This window comes from Oxyura jamaicensis, chromosome 3 (genome assembly GCF_011077185.1).
Source record: "Oxyura jamaicensis isolate SHBP4307 breed ruddy duck chromosome 3, BPBGC_Ojam_1.0, whole genome shotgun sequence".
In the NCBI taxonomy this organism is placed as follows: Eukaryota; Metazoa; Chordata; class Aves; order Anseriformes; family Anatidae; genus Oxyura; species Oxyura jamaicensis.
In genome coordinates, this window is record NC_048895.1 from 93,322,976 (window position 1) to 93,349,355 (window position 26,380).

General features: G+C 35.2%; 1 protein-coding gene across 2 annotated transcripts in view; it reads right to left on the reverse strand.

Annotated features, from left to right (window-relative positions):
* Window positions 1–1,020: 1,020 nt before the first annotated feature.
* The window catches only part of HCRTR2 (hypocretin receptor 2), a 36,966-nt gene continuing 11,606 nt past the window's right edge, over window positions 1,021–26,380 (reverse strand). The window contains exons 2-8 of one of the 2 annotated variants that reach the window (XM_035321083.1): window positions 21,762–21,940; window positions 19,877–20,120; window positions 12,351–12,466; window positions 7,065–7,285; window positions 5,503–5,624; window positions 4,178–4,378; window positions 1,021–1,742 (exon numbers count right to left, since the gene is read on the reverse strand). In XM_035321083.1, the coding sequence (XP_035176974.1) occupies window positions 1,549–1,742; window positions 4,178–4,378; window positions 5,503–5,624; window positions 7,065–7,285; window positions 12,351–12,466; window positions 19,877–20,120; window positions 21,762–21,940 (1,277 nt within the window). In that variant the 3' untranslated portion in view covers window positions 1,021–1,548. Of the gene's footprint in view, window positions 1,743–4,155; window positions 4,379–5,502; window positions 5,625–7,064; window positions 7,286–12,350; window positions 12,467–19,876; window positions 20,121–21,761; window positions 21,941–26,380 lie in introns of both variants that reach the window. The other variant, XM_035321084.1, reaches the window with a different exon arrangement.

Sequence of the window (26,380 nt, forward strand, 5' to 3'; positions counted from 1 at the left end):
ACCATATTTGATGCTCAGGCAATAATTAGTTAACACTTTGTACTCATCCTCATAACTAAAAAACTTAGATAAGCGGTAATTGTCACTTGTGTCTGGAAGATGTGCTGTTTGCTCTGGACAGGAAATAAATAAATAAATAGATGTGTAAGTGGTTATGTCTCATCTTTTACTTATATTGTCAAAAAAAAAAAAAAGTATTGTTATGTTTAAGTTCTGACTAAAAGAAATCCCTAGTAATGTTGTAATATTTTAAATTGGGAGATCTGAGTGAAAATAAGAAAAGAGAACTAAGAAAATAATAGAGAAAAAATTCTCTTACTAAAGGGAAAATTAAGGTCAGAAACTCCATTTTCAGCATATCAAAAAAGAGCTGCAGGAGTCAAAAACTGACAGTGACTAGTTTATCCCTAGTAAGCTAAGTCACCAGGGATGCATTATCTTCATTCATAAAGGAAACACACAAACAAACAACGTGTGGTAGGAAGCACCAGGCCAGGAAGCTTCTTCCATAAATAGAAAATGGATGTGTGAAAACTTGATCTACTAGACCAATGAGGTATCTCCTCTAAATTTCCAGAGAGAAATACTTTATTTTAATTTTTCAAAACTTGACATTTTCTTGGCACATAAATCTGTTGTTTGTATCATTACTACTAAATGGCAGTTGAGAGAAAACAATTGTGAAAACAAGCAAGATAACCAATGTTTTCTATTTTAAGTATCTTCAGAGATCTTCTGGAGTAACACTTGCAGACATTATGGACTAAAATGAGCTACCAAAGTTAAAATGTCCAGTTCTTCAGAGGTGCTGACAGTTGTTATTCCTATTGGCCTGAGTAGGAATTTTGAGCTTATAGCACCTTTGAGCACCACGTAAGTTTTATTTAAGTAGTTGCTTTCTAGGCACTCATCTGCAGGGAAAGAAAAAAAAAAGAAAAAAAAAAGAAAAAAAAAAGACTGGCTATTTAGTGTAGCTTTATGAAAAGCTGGGTGTGACTTACTGCACTTTGTGGCTGGGTGTGACTTACTGCACTTTGTGTTCACATCTTAGAAGCATGTCTGTGCTTAGAAAAGCACCCTGGAATCTCCCAAAAACAATCTAAAGTGAAAATTCATTAATGAACATAGAATTTACTACAAGCAGAGTACTAGAAGTACAAAGTAATTCCAGAACACCACCAGTGCATAAGTAAGCATTCCTTGTAAATAAGTAATTCATTAATAGAAAGAGAATATAAATAAATGATGTTTGAGACTTCTTTCAAATACTTAGAGTTCTTTATATGATACATTTTGGAACATTCCACAGCATCTAAAATATATAAAAATAAATATCTACAGTATTTACAAAGTTTGATACAATCCAATCTTTAAAAAGACTTCTAAAGACATGTTCTTTTAGCTCATACTGAGGTAAGTAGGTTTCCATAAGACTGAGAAGAAATAGAAGAGGCAGTCGTTTTGCAGGAATCCCTTTGTCCAGTTGTTCTAGTCTGTAACACAGCTAAAAAAACTGTGGCATTCTCCGTTACATGTATTGACCCAAAGTCATCCTTGCTGTAACTCCATCGAGGTAAATTTAGTTATGCTAGGGACAAATTTATCCCACTCTGCATTCTCTGTGTTGCCAGTGCATTCTGCAGAAACTCTCACTGCTTCGTCTAAATTTGAAGTCATGTTCATCCCTGGTATGTGGAGATGCAGTTCCACTGACTTCAATGGGCTGAGTGTAGCTGTGATACCTGTAAGATAAAGATTTTAATATGAACTTACTGTTTGTAGCTGATAGCTCACCCTGTGATTGGCACTTTCTTTGAACAGTATAGAGAGATGGTGATCTATTAACAAAATGGCCTGCCAAAAAAATGATTCAAATTGCACTGCAAATTTTAAGCAAAAACTTCTTGACTGAAGCTTAAGGGCATTTCTGATGCATAAACTTTATTATTTTTTATTTTTTTTTTAACTTTTAAACCTTTTAAAAGTGTTCTACTACTTATTTAACATGTGTTATTTGGTAAATTGCCCCATCTTCCTTATTCAGGTGCTATTGTGATCAGTGGAACACTACAGGTTCAGTTGTCAGTACTGGACAGGAAGGAAAAGGAGAATGATTAGTAGTACATAGATCACTGCAATCCTATTGCAGACTGTGACTTTAGAAGACAATACTTGTATAGCTGAAACGCAGCCCAAGAGTGAATAAGATGCATACCTCATCTTAACACTCTGCCAGAAGTTACATGCCTAGAACCCTTTTCCTTACCAGCCTGGTCTCCTTTATTTGAAATTTATTCTTAAGTATGCAACTTTATTTCTCAGACTGGGAAAGGCATCTTTTAATCAAAGCAATCACAAGGTTTTAGGATAGTTGGAGAATTTCATAAGGACTTCAGTAAGAACAGGTTCACAGGAAAGCTCCACTGGTTACAGGAGTGGCTTCACTGATCAGGAGCAGATGAAAATCTGTACCTGATTCCAAAAAAAGACTTTTTTTTTTTTTTTTTTTTTTTTTTTTTGTAATCTGTTTTTCAAAGGACTGGGTCTCTTCACTACCCCCCAGCACTTTCAATGTGAATATATGATCACCAGAAAAAGAGGAATACCATGCTTGCCATTAAGACTGCACAAGAGATTAAGAAACCTGATTTTAGGTATCAATACATAAGACAATTTAGAGATGGCAAGTATAACAGAGGATCTATGTGCTTCTGTAGGGCAAAAAGAATATCATAAAACTGTAGGGTAAAAAGAGTACCATAAGGAGTCTCAGATACCTGTGTTTATGTAACCTAATCAAGACTATATCTCTTTTGGGTGCTTATACACATAGAGCACCTATTTGTACCTAGATTTAGGTACATTCATCTTGAATTTAAATCCCACCCTAAAGTCCTAGAGGAAAAAACCTCCTCTTCTTAAGACAGAAGGAATTTGTATCTGTGTTTGGTTTCCAGCATCTTAGTATCTATTGCTTTAGACATCATGGAGTGACCAATCCAGACTTCAGCTTTTGCTCTAGAAAGGCATCTACTAGAATCCTATGTTTGAGCAACTAACCTTAATGGTTTGAAATGGAAGTGTCTAAGTGAGTCACCCTGTGAATATTCTACAATAAGTGGATAGAACATATGTCTTCAGAGGTAATTTATTTATTCCTTTTTAGATATTACTTTCAGGAACAGACTAGCTGTCCTTGGACATACCACTTTCTCTGTTATCAATATATAGCTATATAGTCCTAGCCTGCGATAATTTCTAGACAACTAACATTCACACCTTTAGGAGAAGAAGGATGAATGCCATCTCTCATAAAGTCCAGCTGAGATATAATGTATAGTGTACTGATAAATATCAAATAATAAATTATATGTCATTTTCCATTTTTTCACAAAGCTAGGGAATTGCACAGTCATTTCAGTGTCTACCTGGAATTGGGAAAGCTTGAATAATTTCTGCCTTTCATTTTAGGCTATACTCATCTGTTTATGAATCTGTATTAGAGAAAAATCAAGACTGGTCTCCCAGCTGATCCTCAATACATACAATAGCTAAACAACAGGAAAAGGATCAAAAAATAGAAATAAAAATGTGAGAACAGAAAATCATGTGACTTTCTTATTGGATCAGCCCAACCCACATAAGAATGTCTGGCGAGCAGATATTTGCTGGTGAAAAAGTCAAGGATATTCAGGTAGTACAGTCTGTACACCCAATTTTGGCTAAAAGAGATATCTGTTATAAAATATTCCACAACTTCAGAGAATTAGCTCTGAGTAGAATATACCTCTTTATAAACACATTGCAACTCTGTGGAAAATTATTTTCACTCTTTTAGGTATCTGTTCTTTATGTACTTAGGAGACTAAAGAATGCAGAGATCCAAAGAAAACATTTAAATAAAATATTTTTACCCTACTCTCTCCCCAATTGCAACTCAGATTTTTAAATAAATTATATGAGATTTTGATTCACAATATAATCAAAGTTGTAGCATACTCTGTAAAATATATCTTATAAATTACTTTTCTTACTGTCAATTCTTAATTGTGAGTACCTTTCTCTCATTGTGCTGTGCTTAGATTCACAGATTGTTCTATGCACAATTAAATTTTAATTCAATGGCATCAAAAAATATAGGGACAAATATACTACAAGTGGGTAATAGGTGCAGTACCGTTTGCTGGAATGGTGTTTATGTTGGTCAATACAACATGTTCTGAAAGTTTTGAAATATTATCAAAATTGCTGATCTGGGTGGTCAAGGATTTTCGACTCTCTGTACTGGCACGACCTCTGGTAAGCCGTTCATCATGGTGACTGTGAATGCCAAAGATGCAACAAGAAAATGCTGCTTTAAATTCTTCTCTAAACTTCCCTGTTAAGCACAAAAAAAAAGATTCATGAAAAAAAAAAAAAAAGACGTAAACCATGTTTCAACCAACTTTATAGATTAGAAAGAAACAGCTATCTAATGCCAATTTAATCCAGAACATTCAGAAGTTTTTCTAATGCCACTAAATAAAAAATCACAATTTCAACAACTTAGAGAATGACAGACAAAATATAACCTTTGTAAGAAGATATGTTATGTGTGGTATGAAGCCTAAATTATTCTTGGCTAGCCAGGATGGACAAAGTAGAATGACTTATGAAATTATGGTGTTGATAGTTTGTTGATTCACAACACATTTAACAAAAACAACCAATTGAGCAATAGTAGGCTTGTAGAGCCTACTAATAGTAGACTGGATCATTGCTTGACATCTGAAATGAGAAGCATGGTTAACCCATATTTCAACTTCAATACATTTTAAAAGAAAATTCAAAGTGTTCAACAGCCTATTATTCTGCTTTCAGAGCTCAGGGTAAATTGTTCAGATCATCCTCACACTACATACCCCAAAAAACACAGAGGGCAAATGTGTAGTGAGGATTAACAAACTTTGGTGTCCCTGCATTTGGCTCTAATACTACCAGTTTAGGTCCTGTTTCTGCCATTCATAGCCAAATAAGGCAAATACAAACTAAGACAAACTTACACTAGTAAGTAAATAACATCCTGATTGGTTCTTTGACCTTGAACCTAGTTGGCACAGTCTGGCCATGCAAGTGTTACTAAATACTCACAGCTTCCAAAATCTGATAGCTGCATATAAAATGCCAGCTGGGGACAGCTCTTGGCCTGTGATAACTCTCAGACAGTATCCAGAGATTTAGGGAAATAGTAATTGTTTCAGATGAAAGTCATGCCAGTGACTTCTCTAAAAAATTAATGGCATGGACAGTCAAATTCAAGCACTTGGACTCAGGCCCTGACACTATTTAGGTTAGTTATAGGTAGATAGCCTGAAGGTAAGATAGCCATCAGGCAACTTGTTCCAAGAAGAGGATCTAGCTCCCACTGGAGGAGCTCTACTGATGTTACACAGTCTTTAATTTTACTTGCTCATTACATTTAAACTATACATTAAACTTGAGTTCTAGGTAACAGCAACTTACCACTAAGGAAGTTATAAATAATAGGATTGGCTGCACTGTTTGCATATACAAGCCAGTGTGAGAATGTGAACCAGGCATATACAGTTTCTCTGTCATCAGCATGATTAAACATCCCAAAAACCCTAAAGAAAAAGAAAAGCAAATCTGAAAGATAGCAAATCACATAAAAAGAGGTCAGCACAACTTCTAGCCTAATTTTCTCTCTAATTACCTATTTGTCACAGAAAAGCTGATTCAACACTTCTTGTTCTCTTGAGAGAAAAAAATCTTCTGCCTATGCCTCAAAATATTTTCTTGGTGTTTTTGCACAACAGAGAGACTATAGACACATAAGTACTTTACTTTGCAACAGTGCAGATATAGAACTTTTCTGCTAAGTAGCCAAAGTTAGTGGCTGTTAGATAAAACAACAACAACAACAACAACAAAAAAAAAAAAAAAAAAAAAAACCATGGGAAAAGTCTCTTTTGACCAATCAATGTCATCGAGGTTTCCAGCTCTAGGCCCATTCTCCAACAAACAGGGTCTCTGTGGAATTGCAAAAGCACTGAAGTCCAGAACTGAGTTATGGAGGCTACAATAACAGCTTCTGTCCTGGAGAAATCCGCTTTACACAGGTTCCTTACACCTAATTTAGCTTTTTAAACACAAATCCAGCTACAGGCCTTCTCTGCTACTGTAGTTGAAACTGTCTTTATAGTTACTCTATGGTTCAGATCAGAGGTAGCCTGAGCTGCCATATGGAAATATTTCTTTCTCTCTGCATTAACTACCAAGGGACCTGAGGATGAAAAGTCCTTAAATTAGACCTCAGTAAAGTGCCAGAATTGAGTGGGATGTATTTTAGCTTTTGTATACAACTTGAAACTACTCCTTAAAAAATTAAATATTCCTCAAACACCAACAGAAGTGTTTCTTTTTTTGGATGCTTTGCCTCTTGAAATCAGCTAATAGCTTCCAGATAAAATCTGCTATATGTCATTACTCATTGGCATGCCAGAGGTCTCAAGAGATGTAACTATATCAAAACCTGTCAAGCACTGTACAAAAAGCAGAGTGTAAACAATTACATCTTAAATGAGCAGGAGAGAAAAGGATAAAAAAGGGAAAAGGAGCTTCCTGGAGAACTAAAGGATTAGCCTAAAATTAGGCTGAAAATTGGATCTCCAAAGTGTGTATGATGGAGCTTGGGTACAATCTTTGGGGCCAAGCCACATTGCTATTCTCTCTTGATAACCTTCAGCTTCGGTTTTAGGGAAATGAACTTCCCGGGTTCATTTACAACAAACAAGCTGTAATCCCATCTAAATGACAGGTTTTAATGAGGAGATAGGTTAGATCATTTGCATGAGGAAGAGCTTATTAATAAGGCTTGTATTATCTGGCCAACAGTTTCAGTACTGAAGATAAGTTAGATATATCTTGCAACTGTATGCTTATTTTCAGTTTCTTTATCATGAAATAGGTAGGTTTCTTCAAAAATATCTGTCAGAATATGTGGAATCTCATAACATTGGGTTGTATTTAGACAGAAAGTGTTTACATTTGGGGATAAACCTTACCTTTTCAAGACATTCAGGATGCTAATTGGTAGATAGCAAAGTGCAAAAACCAGGAGGACAACCATTAACATACGTGCTGTTTTCCTTCTTGCACGAATCTGTTTTATTTCAGCTGCCACAGCACTGATCTTTGACTTTGTCGACTGTCCCAGCCCTCGTTGCTGTGTTGAGGGCTGCAGAGACTTCCATTTTTTCTGAACTACTGAAGAAGTTCCTGGGATCTAAACAAGACAGAACAAAGGACATCCTCAAAATTAGCACTTTGAAAAACTATCACTGAGGGTACCTATAACAAGCAAAATAGACATGTTGACATATACAAGGTAAGCTTGTATGGAAAAGTATTTTTTTTTAATAAATAAACTGATGTAGATAGAAGAATCAAACCAGATTTCAGACATATTTGAAGGAGTGCACAAAAAACTGTTTTGTCCAAATATACCAAATGATGCATTAAAATTATCCTCACTTCTGACTTAAGTTGCCTTGCTTATAGATATAAGCAAGACTATCAGACTATCATACTTACCAACAACATCTTCTGACTATATACGTACTACTACTATAGTTATTTTGCTATGAAGATCTATGTTAAATGATTTCCGTATGACAATAGATTATCCTATTACTATGTTGCTACTTTAAGATATTAAACAACTCCTCAGCATTGAAAAGCAAGGATTGAAAGCCCATATAAGTTTAAGAGCTATAAAAATGTCAAATATACAACCTAAAAGACAATGAAACAGCTAAAGAGGTCACAGCTAAAATGTGGATCTGCATGCAAAGCTCTTCAAAACTGAATGAATACATAGTGAGGAATGGTAGAATCACAGAAGAATTCCAAGACAGGAAGAGTTAGGTTAGCCAAAGACACCATGCAACAGGTAGATGTAGCACCAAGCTATTAAATAAATAAATAAATAAATCAGTCTTTGCTTTGTGTGCACTCATACAAGCCAGGCCAAATAAAGAAATTTTGCTTCAGTTTTTCAAAATTATTTCCTGCCTGCAGCCTCATTCGTAAGACTACAGATGGCAAGGACTTTCTCAGAGAAATCAATGACATTTATAACGTTTTCAATGTTGTACATTGTGAACACCTTTTGGGTAGAAATTTAATTTAATTCATAATTAGTGCAATTGGCTGCAGGCTGACAAGTCCCATGAGTGTAAAATTGTTCATATTTAAAATTATCTGCAGAATTCACATCCTCCATTGTAGAATTTTAAAAAGTAGGGCTAATACACAAAAAGTGCCCAGAAGTGAATGAGATTTTGGATTTTTTTTTTTTTTTTTTTTTTTAGAAAACAAACAAAAAGTGGAAACACTTATTCTAAAATTAAAGTATGCACATGCAGAATTGTTCTATAAAAGCTATTATGCATTTTTTCATGAATAGCTTCCGTGCACAGACAAGCCCTTAATTTAGCGTTTATGTGCACCATCAAGCCTGATTTACAACTATTGGAATCCTTTGGCAAAGTTGTTTTATAAGGAACAGTAAATCAATGAAGCAGAACAGGTAGATATATTATAACTTTATTTTTATTATTATTATTTATTTAATTTTAACTATTGTCTCTGTGCACACAAAGGAATAAAATGCACTTCTTCTGAGTTTTCCCACTCATTCAGCTCAATAAGTCAAGACAGTTTTACACCTGGACATGCTTTGTCCTATTCCAAGGGATTTAACATGCTTAGCTGTGGGCTGTAGCACCGCAATGTGTCTTTGTCATGCACTATACGGACCATAAGCTAAGATTCCGATTCTGTCTTATCAGTGATATTTTGTTTTCCTGTTCTAACTTAGAAATTGAAACTTTTTATTCCTCTTCACTCATACCAAATTACCATTTATCCAAATTACCATTCAGATAATGGAAATGGAAGTAGAGAAACTCAGCCAAATCTCTCCTCACTTATCCCTCCTGATTATGCCAAAGATTCACTAGAATCTTTGTGACCAGCTTTCTTAGTGGCTAGATGCAACTTAAGTGAAGTTTCTCAAAACAGCTATTTCTACAGAAATGTTAGACATGACAGTGTACATGGCTTCTACCTGTCTGTGTAGGTTGAAGAGTCTTTTCTGCTATTTCAGCAGTCTTCAATAGCTTATCAAATAGTTGATCAAAGGCAGGGACTCTATACATATACAACAATGTCACTGTACTACATGTCAAATTGCTAAATGTTCATGAGTTTGTATTGAGAAACTTTCGACTGAACCTTTTTTTCCTTTATCTTTACCTGGCAAATAACTGGGTTTTGCTACTGATAGTGCACTAACCAAAAATACAGTAAGAATTTTATCAGGAAAAAAAGAAGTGCTATATACTCACAGATGCATAGCTGAGCGAGTACCTTCTAAGGGACAGAACACTTCATAAGTGTTTGTGTACAGAGAGACATTTACAAATAGGCATTTATGTAAACCAACAAACATGCATTATGCATGCACATGTATACAAATGCCAGCATAATGCATGCATTTGTTTTGGTTGTTCAGTCAGTTATAGAGATAGTTATGCAGAATTTGTATAATCCCAAAATTTCACTAAGAGGCCTCTAGCTGTGTCCAAACAAGTACTAAAATTTACATAGTTACTTTCTGATGCACCTTTCATCTACCTCCTCAAAATATTATCAATGGATTTATAAGCAGAAAAAATCTCTCAAAATGCAATAACTGTTTGCAAAGATTGGAAGGGAATATTTCAGCTGCCACAATAAAAATGGGCAGGGTTCCTAGTTATTAATATAAATAGACTTTAGCATCAATAACATCATTTTAACATCAATAAAACCGAGTATTCAAGACTTGATAATATGAATTATGTATCAACACTTTTACCATAAATCCATTCAGTCCTATTTATTTGTTCAGATGGCATTTTTAATCCACTCAAAATCAACAAGAGAACAGTCTTCTAAGTCACTACTTCCTTTCTAATAATTAAAATAAATTACTCAAAATCTTAATATTTGTGGCATGACTGTGCTTGCCTTTGCACAGATGAATCACTAAATCAAAGATTGCAAATCTTATATGTAAAGATGTGCTTGAAGACATAATCACTAATATTGAGAGCCCTTGCACAAAGTATCATATGGATGCCTTATAAATTTTTCTTTAGTCATCTGAAACTTAGCACGCAGAGCACACTCCATTAAAAAAAAAAAAAAAAAAAAAAAAAATCCTTACAAAACTGTAACACATAGAAAGCATTTAGTTTTTGAGCTTTTTTTTTGGTCACGTACACCTGGAAGGCTCTTTGTACCTTGCAATAGGATCACTATATTTAACTGAAGTTCACATAAACAGCGTAATTTCTTAATTGAAGTTATTATCAAATTATTATATCAAATACTTACAACACTCTGTTCATTTGCTCTACATGACTGATTATGGCACACCTTTGCACTTAGACAAATGCCTGATGTCTGCCAAGTCACAGTTGTCAATAGATGTGAAGTGGTTTTAATTTCACTTGCTACAGACCCTTATACAGAGTGCTATCATCTAAGCTAGGAAACAAGACATCTGTAATTTTACATCACTGACAACACTAAGAAGTATTTGTCTTTTTGCCACCAAAAAAAAGAAAAAAAAAAAAAAAGAATTACCCTAAACTTGTTAGTGTACAACATATGTAAGGAAAAGAAATATTGTGAAGATGAAACAGAATACAGAACTGAAAACAAGAAAACAAACACCCAGACCCCAAACTGTTTAGTTTCTAGTCACTCAACTTCTGCTTTGAACCTTATCAAACATTTTCAAGCTACATGAAGATTAAGAACAATTACCCACATTAAATAAATTAATGGGCAATTTGAGATAATTGGAGGATTGTAAAGAAAGTAGAAAACAGAAGGTTAAGGAATATGGTGATAAGATCATTGGCCACCACAAGACAGAGTCACAGATAATTATTCAGCAACACACAGCATCTTAGAGCTATGTTAGACTGAACTTAATTTCAAAAGAAACTCAGCATTCAGCAAAGCTTTTTTTTTTTTTTTTTTTTTTTTTTTTCCCTCATGACAAGTCTCCTCAAATTGTAAAGGTTAAATTTTGTCTAGAAAGTATCTTCTTATTTGATCTTATAAATGTAAGAAGTTAAAAGCAAAAATGATAATTTGAAGTTCAAAAGATTTTTACTCTGGTTTAACCTAATGTGATTAGAAGTGAGAATATTTGCTATTCTGAAGATCAAATATCAAAATGTCATAAATTAATTTTTCCCCATATTTTAATTATTCATGAGATATTTTTTGTCAATGTAAGTTTTGATTTTTATTTTTTAACATAGCTGGGACTTCCACAATAGTTTAATTTGAACCATGTAGAGCATGCTCCTGATGTGGCAGATAATATACACTGGCCAGGATCGCCAGTGTATATTAGACAGCAAAGAAGACCATAGACTGATGCACAGTAGATTATGGCACTGCTCACACCCAAAAAATGACTCTCAAACAAGCTGACACCAGTTCATATTGTTGGAGGGGGAAAAACATTCCTAAAAAAAAATCACATCATTTGTGCCACTTCAGTTCTCGTGTGTTTGCTTGATTGTCTGTTGTTTACTATTTTCATTTTCTTTCATATATTGTTAATGTCAGGCTTGAACAGCTAGATGTTCATTTTATAAATTACAGAGTCACAGAATTGTTGATGTTGGAAGGAACCTCATTACTAAAAATAGCCAGGTTCACATGGTTTCCATCAGACAATTCCAATCTCTCAGTTCTGATAGTTGGACATTCTATTCCAACTTTTGTTCCAACTGGACCTGTTATGAAACAGAGACTTTACAGAATGAAAAATAAATAAATAAAAAAATAAATCGTACAATCTACTAACAAAATGAGAAAGATAATCTTAACTTTTGATTGCTGCAGAAAACTTTAGCAGTACACAGTCACCAAATATGATCACCTAAGGTCTTTCAGTAAGCACTTCAGACATAATGTCTTTCCTCTCTCTACAATCAATTTTTCTGTTGCCTTTTCCTCTCTTTCTCTCCCCCTTAGGAGCCTTTCATAGACAAGAGCAAAAAGAGTTTTACATTCAGCCTGGCTGCCTTCGTTTTTGAATGCATCTCCCTTACCATCCAAGGTGACTGTAAGCCAGCAGTGTCACTAGACCTGTTGACAGGGCTGAATGTAAAAATCCATGTAAATCCAATCTTAAGTGACCACATAGAGCATATAGGGAAGGGTGCATTGGGAATCAACACCTAGGGAATCAACAACAAACAAACAGAGTGACTTACCTGGCGACACCACAACTTTCGAAATATTTGTAAATAAGCCAACACCATAAGACACAGTGGTGCCATGTATGTCACCAGGAAAAAGCATGTGTGGTACATTTTGGGGTAAACCTCAGCTGGAAAGAGAATTGAAAAAAAATGTATTTAAATATACATACATTTCAAAATTACTTTAAGCCATTATTCATATAGATATGCATGCGTATTTCAAACATAATAGGTAATAATGGAAGATGTGTCCAGTAACCTCATGGCCAGGACTGATTGTTTAATCACCTACATACACATTTAGTTCCTATTATACACATATTCTTATCTCAAGAATCTTTTATCTCTTTTATTACATTATTGCTTTCATATGACATTTTTGCTTTACGGTATTAAGTCTTAAGGTATTAAGTCTTAAATCAGGGAAAGATAGAACATTGCATTACCTAACAGTAGCTAACCAGTTACTTAAACTGCCTCATCTTTGACACATTTAAGAGGTTATAGAAATGTCTTTAGTTTTAATTCTGCAAAGGCAGAATTGTATGCCTGAGTAACTAGTACAGTCTCTCACCTATAAACATAGAATGTAGACTACACATTAGAAGTACTCTACACTATTCTCCCATTTCCACAGGGCAGGATTTATTTTAATCCCTTTTTGGTGGCAGAAGAAAAATATCTTCTAGCTATACTCAATTTATTATTGTGTTTGCATGAACAAAAACAGAATTAATTCAGTCAAATGTGCTAAACAGGAAATTCACAAGTTATTTTGACACAGCTTTAACAATATCGAGTTTGCTACTACTGTGCTCTAATGCCCTATGTATCTCTTTACAAAAGACAATTTATGAATGAGACTAACATAAGTGTTGTGAATGTGCTGTGTTTTTAAGAATATTGTATCGTAAGCTTCATCATTAGATTATGGACAAAAGTGCAGTTGGTGCTTGGAAAAATTAGTTTCACTTTTGTAACAACAAATGTAGCTTGGTATTATCAGATGTTGATATTAATTACAACTTAACATTTATGTACAGCCTCAGAAAAGGAATTAACATTATGCAGAGTGACAAAATGTAGCAGAAAGGAAACTGCACTACATGAGCAGTTAGATTGCATGGTAAATTTAAACATAGCATTTTGGGCTACAGTAAAGAGGGAACATTTATGTTAATTTCTGGAAATTCTCAGTGTTTCAGGATGGTGAGATCTGTAACTGAAACTCTGTGTTGATTACACTTTTAATAAAAAGAAAGGAAGAAAAACTGAATTGCATGAGATGAGATCTTCGGGGAATCAAACTTATTTTCTGCCTCCTAAAGTGAGTAAGACTTTTCACCCTATCAAACAAGAAGTCCAATTGTGTGTCAGGAGAATCTCTAAGAAGTTGAACAGTCAAGGAGATACGCAGACCTGGCCCGTAACTCTCACAGTAGAGAGGACTGTACCATCATGTCAACTCAAGGCTCACCCTCAAACCCTGACACTTATAATGTCACACCATGTTGATCCTGAAAGAGTTGGTCAGAAAACTTCAGTATCAGGGAAACAGATACTTGCTATACAGATGTTACGAAGTACCACACATATACATACCATAGGCAACATCTAGCCCATGTTCACTACTAGCAAAGGCAATAGAAACATTGATTTCACAGCTTTGATGGATAAGAGTTCAAAAAATTTAGATGAGCAACATTTGGCTCTAAGATTCTGTAGCAAATCAGGTTATCAACTCTTAACTGAACAATCATAGCCAGCGGCTCCTGTGAATATCCCTGGGAGAGGCAGGCCATTTAGGCTTTTTTTTTTTTTTTTTTTTTTTTTTTTTTAAATGATTGGCAATGATTTGGGATTTTATGTTTACTGATGATCTGAAAATTGGTTTTACACTTCAGAAATGCAGCATCACAACGGTCCAGTCAGACAGGGAAACAGTGGCATTCAGGCTTCACATGTGGAGTAACGTTAACTTACTGGGATCATGGGAGGTCAGAGCTTAAAGTACATTCCTTCTATTCAGAAGGAGGTGCCACCTGCATCATCAACGCTCTGCAGGCAGCCAGGCCCCTTTCAGGTGGAAGGACATTTAAAAGGCCATCTGGAGTTTATGGCTTCCAATTTATCATTCCAAGTAAAGTGAAACATTAAATGAGTCTAGCTATCTACAAAGAACTGACGAACCAGGTTGGAGAAAGATTCTAAGACTTGCCTTTGAAGTTTAGCCACCTGGAAAGTGCCAGCTGCTAAACATCAAAGGAAACCTGTCCCTCCTCCACCCAGGGCAAAGCCCTTTGTAGAACTTTTCCCTAAGAAGCATGACTCTGTTTAGCTTCTCAAGGCAAAGAAAAGCTTTAAAGCTGTTTGAAAATCACAACAGTGAGGAGTAGGAAGGGCTGGTTTGGGATAATGTTCATTTATCAATTAGGCAAGTTGCAGGCTCCTTGAATGAGAGCATCAATCAGTCTATGGGACTTGATGATATATCAACTGTATGACTGGAACCACTGGTCCTCTTACTCTCAAGCAGTAGAGGTTAAAACTGTCCTTTCCATCAGTCAGTGACTAAATGGGCTATGGGACAGGGGAAGATCATTTTTAGATTTTCTCACAACACTGGCCACTGTTTTGCTGAAAAGAGGGGAGGGGAAAAAAAGAAAACAAGTGGGCACAAGGATTGGAGTGGGGTGGGATCGCTGTTCCAACTCAGTACCAGCCATGGAGTATGATTACTCCACCTGATAAATTATCAGTATGCTAAAATAAACCTTTTGTGTCTGCTGTAAAGTTTCCTTCTCAGCACTGTGTTGCAATCCCAGACTGTCGTTCAGTGAAACAAGGAGGCAGAAATTTGAAATTACAGCTTCTGGATTTTGCCATAATTTTTCTATATATGTTTATATACACATATGTACAAACTGAAAACAACCCAGACTCTGAAGATTTTGATAAGTCTAGCAAACAAAATATCCCCTTAAGCACAATGAAATTGGTACTCTTGACAGCTTCTCTAAGAATAGGGAAAAATAACCAGACTATTACTTTTTTTAGCATGGAAAGTTCCCAGGTTCCCTAGTCTCAGGATGATGCCTATGAGGTTTTGGACTTATCAATACACAGAAGCAAAACAGCCTAAAAAGTATATTTTAGAATAAACCTTAATAGGTAAGGATGTTAGAAATTGCATGCCCATAGTAGAGAAAATTATATTACACAACACTGTCCCTTCCAAAATACTTTCCTACGTCAGAGTACTTAGAACTAGTTAAATACTAGAATAACATCTTTCAAACATGATATATCATGCTCTGTGCTATCAATTCATGACAACGAGTGTGATTTTAGTATTAACAATATTCTAACTTATTCTGTATTAAAATGTCCAACACATTTTGCCTTACCTTCTGAATTTTAAATCACAATATAGTTCAATATTCTCATTCCTTGCACTTATTTTGGACATAAGAATATATATATATATTCGTATTCCTAAGATTGGCCTGTTCCAGGTCATGTCTGAACACGTGTAGCTTCTAACACTATGCAGTACAGTTGTGCCTGTTCAATAGCTGCATAGTACTCTTAAATAACTGATGGCATGGATCAACATTTAGAGTCTGTTTTCTAAACTCCAGGTTGCAGTAGCATTATGGAATTGAGTGCTGAACACTCTAATAAACGGGATGTATAATCCTTCATGTAACAATGCAAATTTCATCTATGTTATTTTCCAGAATGAAGACAATATGTTTTTATATTATTTTATGAGTAATCTAGGAGGAAATGGAACACAAAGTCTTCCTTTTGTTTCCATTCAGCCATGTAGTATCGGGAAAGGATTAACTCCATATTCTTTTTATCATATGCAAACTTGTTGGCTAATGCACTTTGGCTAAGACCCTTTTCATGAACAGCTCTAAGAGAATGCATTTAGCTGGCTAGGACACATGGTGAACTCATTTTAATATATGTTTCTTTTATTTTGGCACTTTACCATCAAATTCAGCACATAGCAATTACAGACTATTATAGAACTGTGGCCAACACTGGCTCCTTAAGTGAGTCTGCATAGGTCACATGTTGGATCCTTCTGCATTCCCAAATAAAATATTGTTATTAGACAGTACTCAAAATGAAAAAACCTCAGCCTAGAACTGGCAATGAATTTCATATTCTGGAATGCCAGAAGCAATTAAAAAGAAACTGAGTCTTGTTTTAGGCTGAACTATTGCTCCATTTGCAGTCCCTGGCAGCTCTCCAATCACATGCTTGAAATCTTATTATTAGTCAGGGTGGCCACTATTTGTTCACCGTTTAGGATCCCAAGTGTCACAGTGTTGATCAGACCTTCCTTCCAGACACTCACCAGACTTGTATGGATTTCAGCAGCTGGACCTAAGTCTGGGTAGGGTACAGTTCTGTCTCCTGCTTTGGCATCCCTGACATTTTCCTGGCCTGTTCCAGACATCTTCTTGTCTGTTAGTACTCCATAGCACTTCAATGGCCCTGAGTTCCCAGAATTAGTATAGACTTCTGAAATACTTTGGAAAGTATCATTAAGCATCCCCTCTTAAAGTTCCAACCTTGACAATTCTCACTTCAACATCCTTGGTGCATGTGATACTCTGCAAAGATTTCATCAGAGAGCATAAAATATACGCAGTTCTAAATAAAAGCAGTAAACACCCAAATATAATCCCTTTCCTCTTCAGACAAATTGACACTCCTATAGGATTTTCTCAGAGTCTCTTGAATATGTACAATATCTAAAACCTCCACTATCTTTGCAAATGCATTTTTTTTTTCTCCTTAGGAAAACAAATTTATTTCTCCTTCAAAATCCTCCCAGTTAGCTTTCTTTGACCAGATATTACCATAGCTAAACAAGGCAAGATAAAGATATATATATATATATATATATCTTTGAAAATATTAGCTCTTTAGTCCATCATCTGGCTTTTAAGGCTCACCAGTCTTTTCAAACTGTTGTCTGCACTCTTTTGTTTTTCTATTTGGGAGCCTTTGTGATTTCAAACCCAGGTTCTCTGTAGAAAAACTGTATCTTCTATGCTTTAACCCAACTCATTGTCCTTAGACAATTCTAATTGAAACAAAATGATTTCTGGCTAATGACACTCCATTCTCCATGGCCTGAAAAGGATGTGTTGTATTTTATCCTCATGGATAATGTATGGTTAGGTCTACACTTACTAAGACATCCAAAATTTGAGCAACGTATTAATCTATGTTAATACACAGAAAGGTTCCTCTCTTGAGTTACTTTAATAGGCTATTATTACAAAGCAATGAGAGGATTATTTTTAATGGACAGATGAAACATACTAGCAGAATAACCAATGATGGCGCATTACCATTAGAAGAATAATTTATTAAAAAGATAGCAAGATAAAAATAAGATTTTTATCTTTAATTAGAATGAAAAGCTTTCCCATTTCAGAAAACTTTCATGGATTTTTAATGTGAAATTATTTTCATGTTCAATATCAATTTAAAATAAATAAATAAATAAAAATATCACTTTGGAGTGCTGGCACTTCATTTCTAAAAACAAACAAACCAAACCAAAACAAAACAAAAATATCTTAATTCTATGCACAAGTACTTGCCTTTATTATACTACTTTCTACCTCTCCAAACATCCGAATAAAGGCTCACAGAAAAACCTGAAGATCAATAGACTTCATTTTGGAAAAATACACTCTATAGGAGTCTTGCAAACAATCTGGGAGCTTCTTTTCTTTTATATAATGGGTGCTTCAGCTCAGGCATATCTGTGGGCTGGAACTATTCTAGTCCAGTATTGAATGAGCCGGCCTTTAAAATAGTTCCACAGCTATTACAGACTTTAATCTGAAAGTAACATTTTCCTGTTTGAAATAAAGATGAACAATGGGTATCTGGAAATTTTGAGATTGTGTTATCTGATGAAATACTCTACTGACCCCCTAATTAATTAACTGTGGTATTTTCCATCACTTTCATTTCCTAGGTTGATTAAAACAATCTTTGCTTCAGATCTAACCTTGAATTAACAAAGGCGTGGATAATTAACTCTGCAGTCAAAGTGAACGGACAAAAATTGTACTTGGAGTTAATACTGTGAAAGAAACTAGTCACATAAATACTGCAGCAACCAGAAGCAGAAAGGGGTACAAAATCGTTCACAGATAAAAAGAGAACACTAGAAGTAAAGAACAGATGTGTCCTTTCCAACAAAACAGCAAGTACAATACTTCCAGCTTAATGGGGGTTCCTGAAACCTACAAATTTTCAGCACATCTTTGTCTGGAATCAGTGCTAGCCAGCTAATGGACATCTCTGCCCTCATTCATTACCTTGTCCCAGAGGACTAACCAGGATGAGGGAATATGATAGCTAACATCTTCTCATTAATCCCCCAGTGGCCCTGCAGGGAGAGGAACTTCCAGAACAGCACATGGAAGAACCCTCAGCAGTTCAAGCTGCTTGAACTAATTTATCACAATAATTAAGTACAGGTGATCCAATTGTATTTTATCTTAATTGTTCACAGGACTAGAATCTTCTACAGACGCAGAACTGATGGAGAATCTGATTGTATTTTAGAATGACTTGAGGCAATTAAACAACCACCTTTTTATATGTTTTGACAAACTTGGCTTTATTTTTCTGTGTTTGAATAATGGTATTACTGATGGTCATTATATCTGGTGTCAGAGTCACAGCATGTAACTCATATGCTCTATTAGCATTGGAGTTATGCCAAGGCCCACCAGAGTTGAATCTTAACAATTCATGTGAGTGGCTAACATGACTTGCTGTGTGAACTGAGTCAAATAGAAATAGTTACTCCATGGCAACACTTATGACATCTTACAGCTGAATTCAAATACAGAAAATGTTAGATTCAGAGTTAATCTGGAAAGGTAGAATTACACTTCTTGAATAGAATTATTTGTAATCGATTACAATTTTAAAATTATCTAAATGATCTTGTCCATGACAAATTTCAAATTGTAGACTAACTTGCTACCCCATAACCATGACATCTCTGTAAATTCTGTAATGACATGCAAATTGCACTGAAGTCCCAGGAGATACAAATAAGGACCTAATCAAATACCACCAATTAGCAAAATCAGTGTAGCAGGTAAATAGATGTTCTGTTCCTGTGTAGTTATTTCTGAAGACTAAATACTGTAAACCTTCAATATCCATCAATCACTGAGAATTATATAACCATAAGTATTTAAGGATGGGAACATTTTCACCCTCTGGGAAACATTAAGATGACCAAGACATAAGCCAGCCTCATTCTTTTAAACTTGGTTTTAAATGTACTTTTAGTCTTAGCAGTATAAACGAGAATATAAATTCAGAGTATTTGAAAAACAGTAGTTCTAGGAAAGGTTATATAATTAAGAACATTCTGTGATATGTTTATACGCTTGACTGCATCTTAAAATGTCCTGATATTTTTTATTATATAACAGCAGGAAAAATTCAGTCTTTATGATCAATGACACACTCACCTCCCCAGTGCTCATCACACACTGTGAACAAGGTGGTTTTATTGGCTAATCCTGGGAACACACTGCTGCACTCCATAACAATAGCCTGAGGAATCATTATGATGCAGGACACAATCCAGATAATTATAATGCTGTTCCTTGCTCTCTTGGCTGTGCTTTTGAACATCAAAGGGTGACAAATTGCATACCATCGATCCAAAGCAATGCAGCTAAGTGTTAGTACAGACACAGAGACTGAAACTGTCTAAAGAAAAGGAAATATTATGTTAATGTAAATGTAATTTTTCTGGTCAAAAGTGATTTCTTGTAATTTTTGAGAGTTGTAAAGATTCTTTCTATGTTCAACATAGTTTATTATTTGAAATTATGAAATAGAAATCATTTTCAGAAAAAATCTCTGTTTTAATTGCTTCTTATGGAATTACAACAGATATAATCTGCTGTAGAGTTGAATGAAATAGAATAAAATAGTTAGTTGGAATGGACCTACAAAGATTATCAAGTCCAACTTGCTGACCATTTCAGGTAACGTTGCTAGCCAAAATTCAAAGCATATTATTATAATTCAAGTATCTCTTGAACACTTACAGGCATATAACCTTTGTAGGAAGCCTGTTCCAGTGTTTGACCACCCTCATAATAAAGATTTTTTTTCCTTATATCTAGTGTGAACCAATTTACAGATTAGGATGCTATTGAAAGTGAATAGGAGTAACAGAATCGGATTCTTAAAGAACAAACTTATGCATCTTAGAATTTGCATAACTTTATCTGAAAGATTACTTCTAAAGCAGTCAATAAATTAGATTTTTTTTTTCTTTGTAGAGCAACTTAGAAAAAAAAAGTTTTTCTCTATTATATTTGGATATCAGCACTTATTTGCCTTTCCAATTTTCAAAGGAACAACAGAAATTCATGAATGAAAAGCAATCAATTTAAATTAGACTATGCCATTTTAACCTCTTATTCATTGTAGGAAATAACATCACTTTTGTTTTATTGTTTGGTTATCATTTCAGTTTCTCTTCAGGATTTCTTGCACTAGAATGGAGGCTTTGAAACAAGTTTTGTGATTTTGATATACCCAGTAGAAGACACGTGCTGAAGGACTGTTGCCCTTGAGAATGTAGCTTTTCAGCCTGAATGCATAGGTCATTGCTGAAAACACAGGTTGTGCTGGAGGCACAAAGATGATCATCTGCATACTTTCAGAGTTTTCCACTTAATTCTTTTGATTTATAATGACTGAAAGGCCAAGCAAGTTGTCATGATAATATGCCCAGTAAGTTCAAGTGAACTGCTATACTTACAAAAGGTATCTGTCAATGTTTTTTATGCAAATGATCTCATAACTAATTAAGTCCACTGGTAATGAGTGGTGGCAATTCAAGGCAGAAAATCTGATCAGCTCCCATTATACCAGGACAAGATGACTATTTTTAAAGGTTGCAAAATAAGTCACTAAACACATATGAAGGCATGAACTCCACTCAGAGTTCTTCAAAAGTTCAGTTTCTCCATCCTGGACACCTGAGTAGCTGTTTAGGTCCACATACAGAGAGAATACTTCTGTATGTAATTCTATTTCCAGACATGTTTCTTGTTTTATATCTCTTCTGAATTATTAAAAAAGATCTCACAAAGTGAATGGCATAAGACAAATGTTCCAGAAAGTGCATTGCCCAAGTCTAACAAGAACAACATTTCTTAAGCACAAACATATTCATAAGTGGAACAGTCCTTCAATCCTCTGTAGGTATCCTGAGGTATTTACTTCAGTAGAAGAGACAAATTTTTGTCACATAATCACCATTAGGAAGATGATATTGCTCTTTCTGTTTTTCATAATATGGACAGTGTGTACACAAACACAATAGAATAATACCTGTAAGTATGGAATCACTTTGCAGAGGGGCTGCCCAAAGAACCAAGTTTCTGTGATGTCCACTACTAAAGTTGCTGGAAGACAAGTAATTGTGACCAGAATGTCAGCCAGAGATAGATTCACTATGAAATAGTTGGTGACTGTCCGCATGTGATGATTCTTCCACACTGCAATGCAAACTGAATTTGGAAAGAAAAGTTTAGTGAGCTGGAAATGACTTAGGGGATGCTTCAACACAAAAACACTTCTCTTTGCAGAATTAAGGAAATGTTTGCATCCTTTGTTTAATAAAGAGTATTTGAATATGTAGTTTATTGTAGAGACCATGTGTTTTCTTTTAGAGTGGAAACAAAATGGTACATGTAGAGAGATTCTCGGAAAACAAAGAGCAGTTTTTCACAGACCACAACATAGGAAATAATCAGATATATTATGCAGTTTACAGTACTTCAAGTACTATCTTCACTAACTATTCACACATCTTTCTTCTATTTTAACCCACTGGCTCTGTTCTATGGAAATACACAACTACATTTGTAAAAGTTTTTTTTTTTTTTTTTGTTTTTTTTTTTATGACAGTGTGATGCTTAAATCAAATTGCTACCACATGGAGCTGTGTCAAGCTGTGTAAACTGTGTCAAGAAAACAACCATTTTATAAAATATTTTGTTGGGAATACTATATTGCATTTGCAGAGAACATGTAACGTTTGCCTGGGAAAAAGATATCTGTGATTTGAGGGAAGCAAATTAATGTAATTTTTGCAGTATTAAGCTCAACCCATTTTAAAAGTAGTATATATTTTTCACCATGATTATTGTGACCAAAACCAGTATGTAGCAGGCACTCTAAAGGCACTCTAAAGGATGTGCCTTAAAGATTTTATACCATTTCTCTCCCCCCACCCCCTTTTTTTTTTTTTTTTTTAATAATTTGATAGGCTTTTGCAAATGAAGCAAATCATAGAATGGCTTGGGTTGGGAGGGACCTTTAAGAGCTCCTAGAGTTGGAACCTCTAGTTCCAACCCTCCTGCCATGGGCAAATCACTTATTTAACATGGATGCAATAAATTCATAAGTTAAAATGCAAAAATCGAGTCTGAGAAACTAGATTAAAAACATTATTTTTAATAACTTTGAAAGTAAAACCCAGAGAGATTGTAGCAATCAATTGCCTTTTACCAAAAACTCTAAAAAATAATGCTCAATACTTTCCTGAAATAGCACAGTAATTCCTGTAAGAAAACACTACAATTCATTCTACACCAGAGATTCTTCTGCTGTAAACAATATTTCATTCATCATACAAATCTGGATGAAGATTCAAAGTCTCCTTAATGTGCCAAAATATAGCACTATGCTTAGTTTAGATATACTAAACAGATCACAGAATGCTGCAGAACAGAGATAGAAATGACATCAAGGGTTTGTCCAAATCTAAAAAGGAATCGCGTAGAGTTAAGCCATTGTCTTATTAAACTTACATAGCTGGCATGTAAGTTTTTGAGATCAGATGTTTTTTCAGATCCTAAGAAGGATGGTGTGCCTGAAAGTTTGTGTCCATCTCCCAGATATATTGGTTGAAGTATATTACTTCACAAATTTTGTCTTGCTTGTCTTTATACCAACCCAACTACAAAAAGACTATGAGTAACCCACTGTTTGCATTTTAAAATCTGTTAAAGGTGAAGACAGCATGCTTGTCTTAAATGTACCACAGTGTTGAATCATCCTGAAAGGGAAGGGAAGGGAAGGGAAGGGAAGGGAAGGGAAGGGAAGGAAATTCTAATGTCTGATCTACTTCCATTTGCTATTTTCTCTCTCTCTCTCTCTTTTTTTTTTTTTTTTTTTTTTTTTTCCCCTGGAACACAGGAAACTATGAACAGGCTTTCCCAGTGGCAATACTTCAAATATGTAAAGATTATTCTACTCTGTTAGAATAATTACAACTAATCTACAACTATTATCTCTACTCTGTTTTCTTTTCAGACTGTAGAACTTCACAGGTCTGTATCTTTTGCTGCCAGTCATTTTTAGAGCTTCTGTAAGCACCCTTCTTTCTGTTCTCTGGATGCTCTTCAGAATGGATCACACCTTTTTTGTCAGACTGTAGTGATCCAAATTAACACAATAACCACTCATGACTTTCCTAAAGCTTTAGTAGGAGCTAAGTTTGGATCACTTCTTCATGAGGGCTAGGTTTAGACATCTGGGGGCAATTTAGGGCAAAGGGAGAGGGAGGAGTGAGGTGGCCTTCAATTCCTCTAAGAGAAAGTGATTTTATCAACAAACTTGTTTCAGATATGGGCTTCCAAATTTATTCTAAAACACATGCTATACCAACATAGATGCTCTTCTAATGTATGCAAACATGAATTCAAATACTATAGCTTGTAGAAACTTTTATAAATATATATATAAATTTCTCTCTCTATATAGAGAGAGAGATATATTTATCAGGAGCTTGTAAATGCAAGTCAAATTCCCTCTGCAAAGCTCTTTGCTGCCCTTGGAGAACATCTCCCATGGTATTCATTTCTTATATTTTTGTCCTGGATAGAGAATTTCACATTTTCTTAGCTGTGACCTTAGATATCCGAAAGGCAAGGCTTGTAAATAAAAAGTTTAAAGGAAACATGTTATTTATATTTACAGTCCGTTTGGGTGATAAAACTTAGATGCTCAAGTAATTATTTATCTAGCACTGCAAGATAATAACTGTCCATATCTTTATCATTTCGACTTTCTGCACGGGATTACTGCAGTTGTAACTTAAATTACAACAATGTGAGGCAGGACAAAACGGGGAGATAATACGTTGCTGCCCCTCTGGAATGCTGTTTGCAGCTGGAAATGCAATGCTAGGAAGAAAAGTTGCAAACATCATTCATTCACAGTAACGTTAACACTTTGGGCTTTTCCTTTTGGTTTGTTTTTTGTCTTCAGTATAATTCATATTGAAAGTATGGTCTTGTTTTGTTCTTATGCAAAAGTTAATGTTAAGTGGCAATGTTTTTCTGTACTTTTTACTTCTTTGATGAACAGATAAAAAAAAGTTGTTTTAAAAATTCAGATTTCAACTACTTCATTCTCATGTTGTGGTTCATCAGTACTACATTCTATCTGATTCAGGCAAATGCATCTTTTTCATCAAAGGATGTCAGTGCCCAAAGGTGCTAGATTTAAGCAGACATGTCAAAGAGCACATGCTCTTTGACGAGGTCTCTTGTGCTGACAAGTTTGGGAAAAATACCTGAATGTAAACATTTTTTCTGGTAAAACAAATCCACAAAGTTATCAAATGTGAGTTCAATCTCATTGGCAACAGAGAGTGCCAGAAATCAATTCAGAGCATTTTGCATTTTGTGTTCAAAGGCTTCTATAAGTATCAGCAAATGAAACCTCACAATACCTCAGAGAGCTAAGAAAATATTATCATTTTCATCTCTGAAACAAGGGAAGAGAAGCACAGACAGAAGTTGCCAAAGGCCACACAGTAAATCAGACTCAGAATAAGAAGCATGGACTCCTAATTCCCAGCTCTGTACTGAGCCTTCCAGATCACAGTGGCTTAACAAGGATGGAATTTAGATGAACTTTGATACTTGCTGTTCCTCAGAGAAATAAAAAAGACTGTGCCCCTTGCTACTGAGGGAATAACAGATGCAAGAGGCAAAGCCAGTGTACAGAGAGTAGCTCTAAATTCCTCTGAATTCTAATCTAAAGGAGCAAGAGGCACCTGAAAGGTAGAAAAATGATCATTTGCAAGCATAGAAATAAAAGATAATTTGTTACTTTAGATTTCTTTATGCTTGTGTGTTTCACCTTTTGATCTCATGCATTCTTTGAACCATAGACCATTTTCCATTCTTTGTATGACACATAGCACAAAAGCATCTTAATCAGCCTATTTACATACTAAATAATTAATAAGTCCCCAAATTTCATTATTCTGTATAATGTATATTTGTATACAGTCATTATTCTATGACTGTATACAAAAAAAAGTAGGTAAGTATAAGAAAGACTGTTACAAAAGCTCTGAAAATAAATTGTTTTAAAAACCAGTCAGTTCCAGCCCCCCCCCCCCCGCCCCCCCCCCCATTGCCCTCTGCTGGTTGAAGTATTGCATTCAACACAAGCATTTACAATTTCTAGAATGGTATAAATGACAGAATGGGTAGAATGGTATAAATGACAGAAAGTTAGTTCAATATATTCCACCTAGACAGGACGTCTTTCTGAGTCTACTGCCTAGTGCTTAGAACAAGCTTGTTCAGTAGTCCTGGACACCAGCTTCGATGACACACCAGTGATCTAGCAGACCAGTGAGAAAAGTGTTAGCTGTTGTTCAAAAACTATTCTGTGGCAGTTCAAAGCAGTCTGACTATGCCATCGACTACATTAGAAGTAGTTAAGTATCACAACAAAATAATTTTGCATACTCTCCACTCTCACCCCTTTCACCATACATTTTCATTTGAGGTAGTTCTATAAAGAACTGGAGGCATGCATGCGTTTAAACTCTCCAGAAACATGCTCAAGGGAGGAGGCTCCCTGGACTGCAAAATGCCATCTGCCTACCCAAAGAGAAAAGGCAGACAGCAGCATCCTGCTCA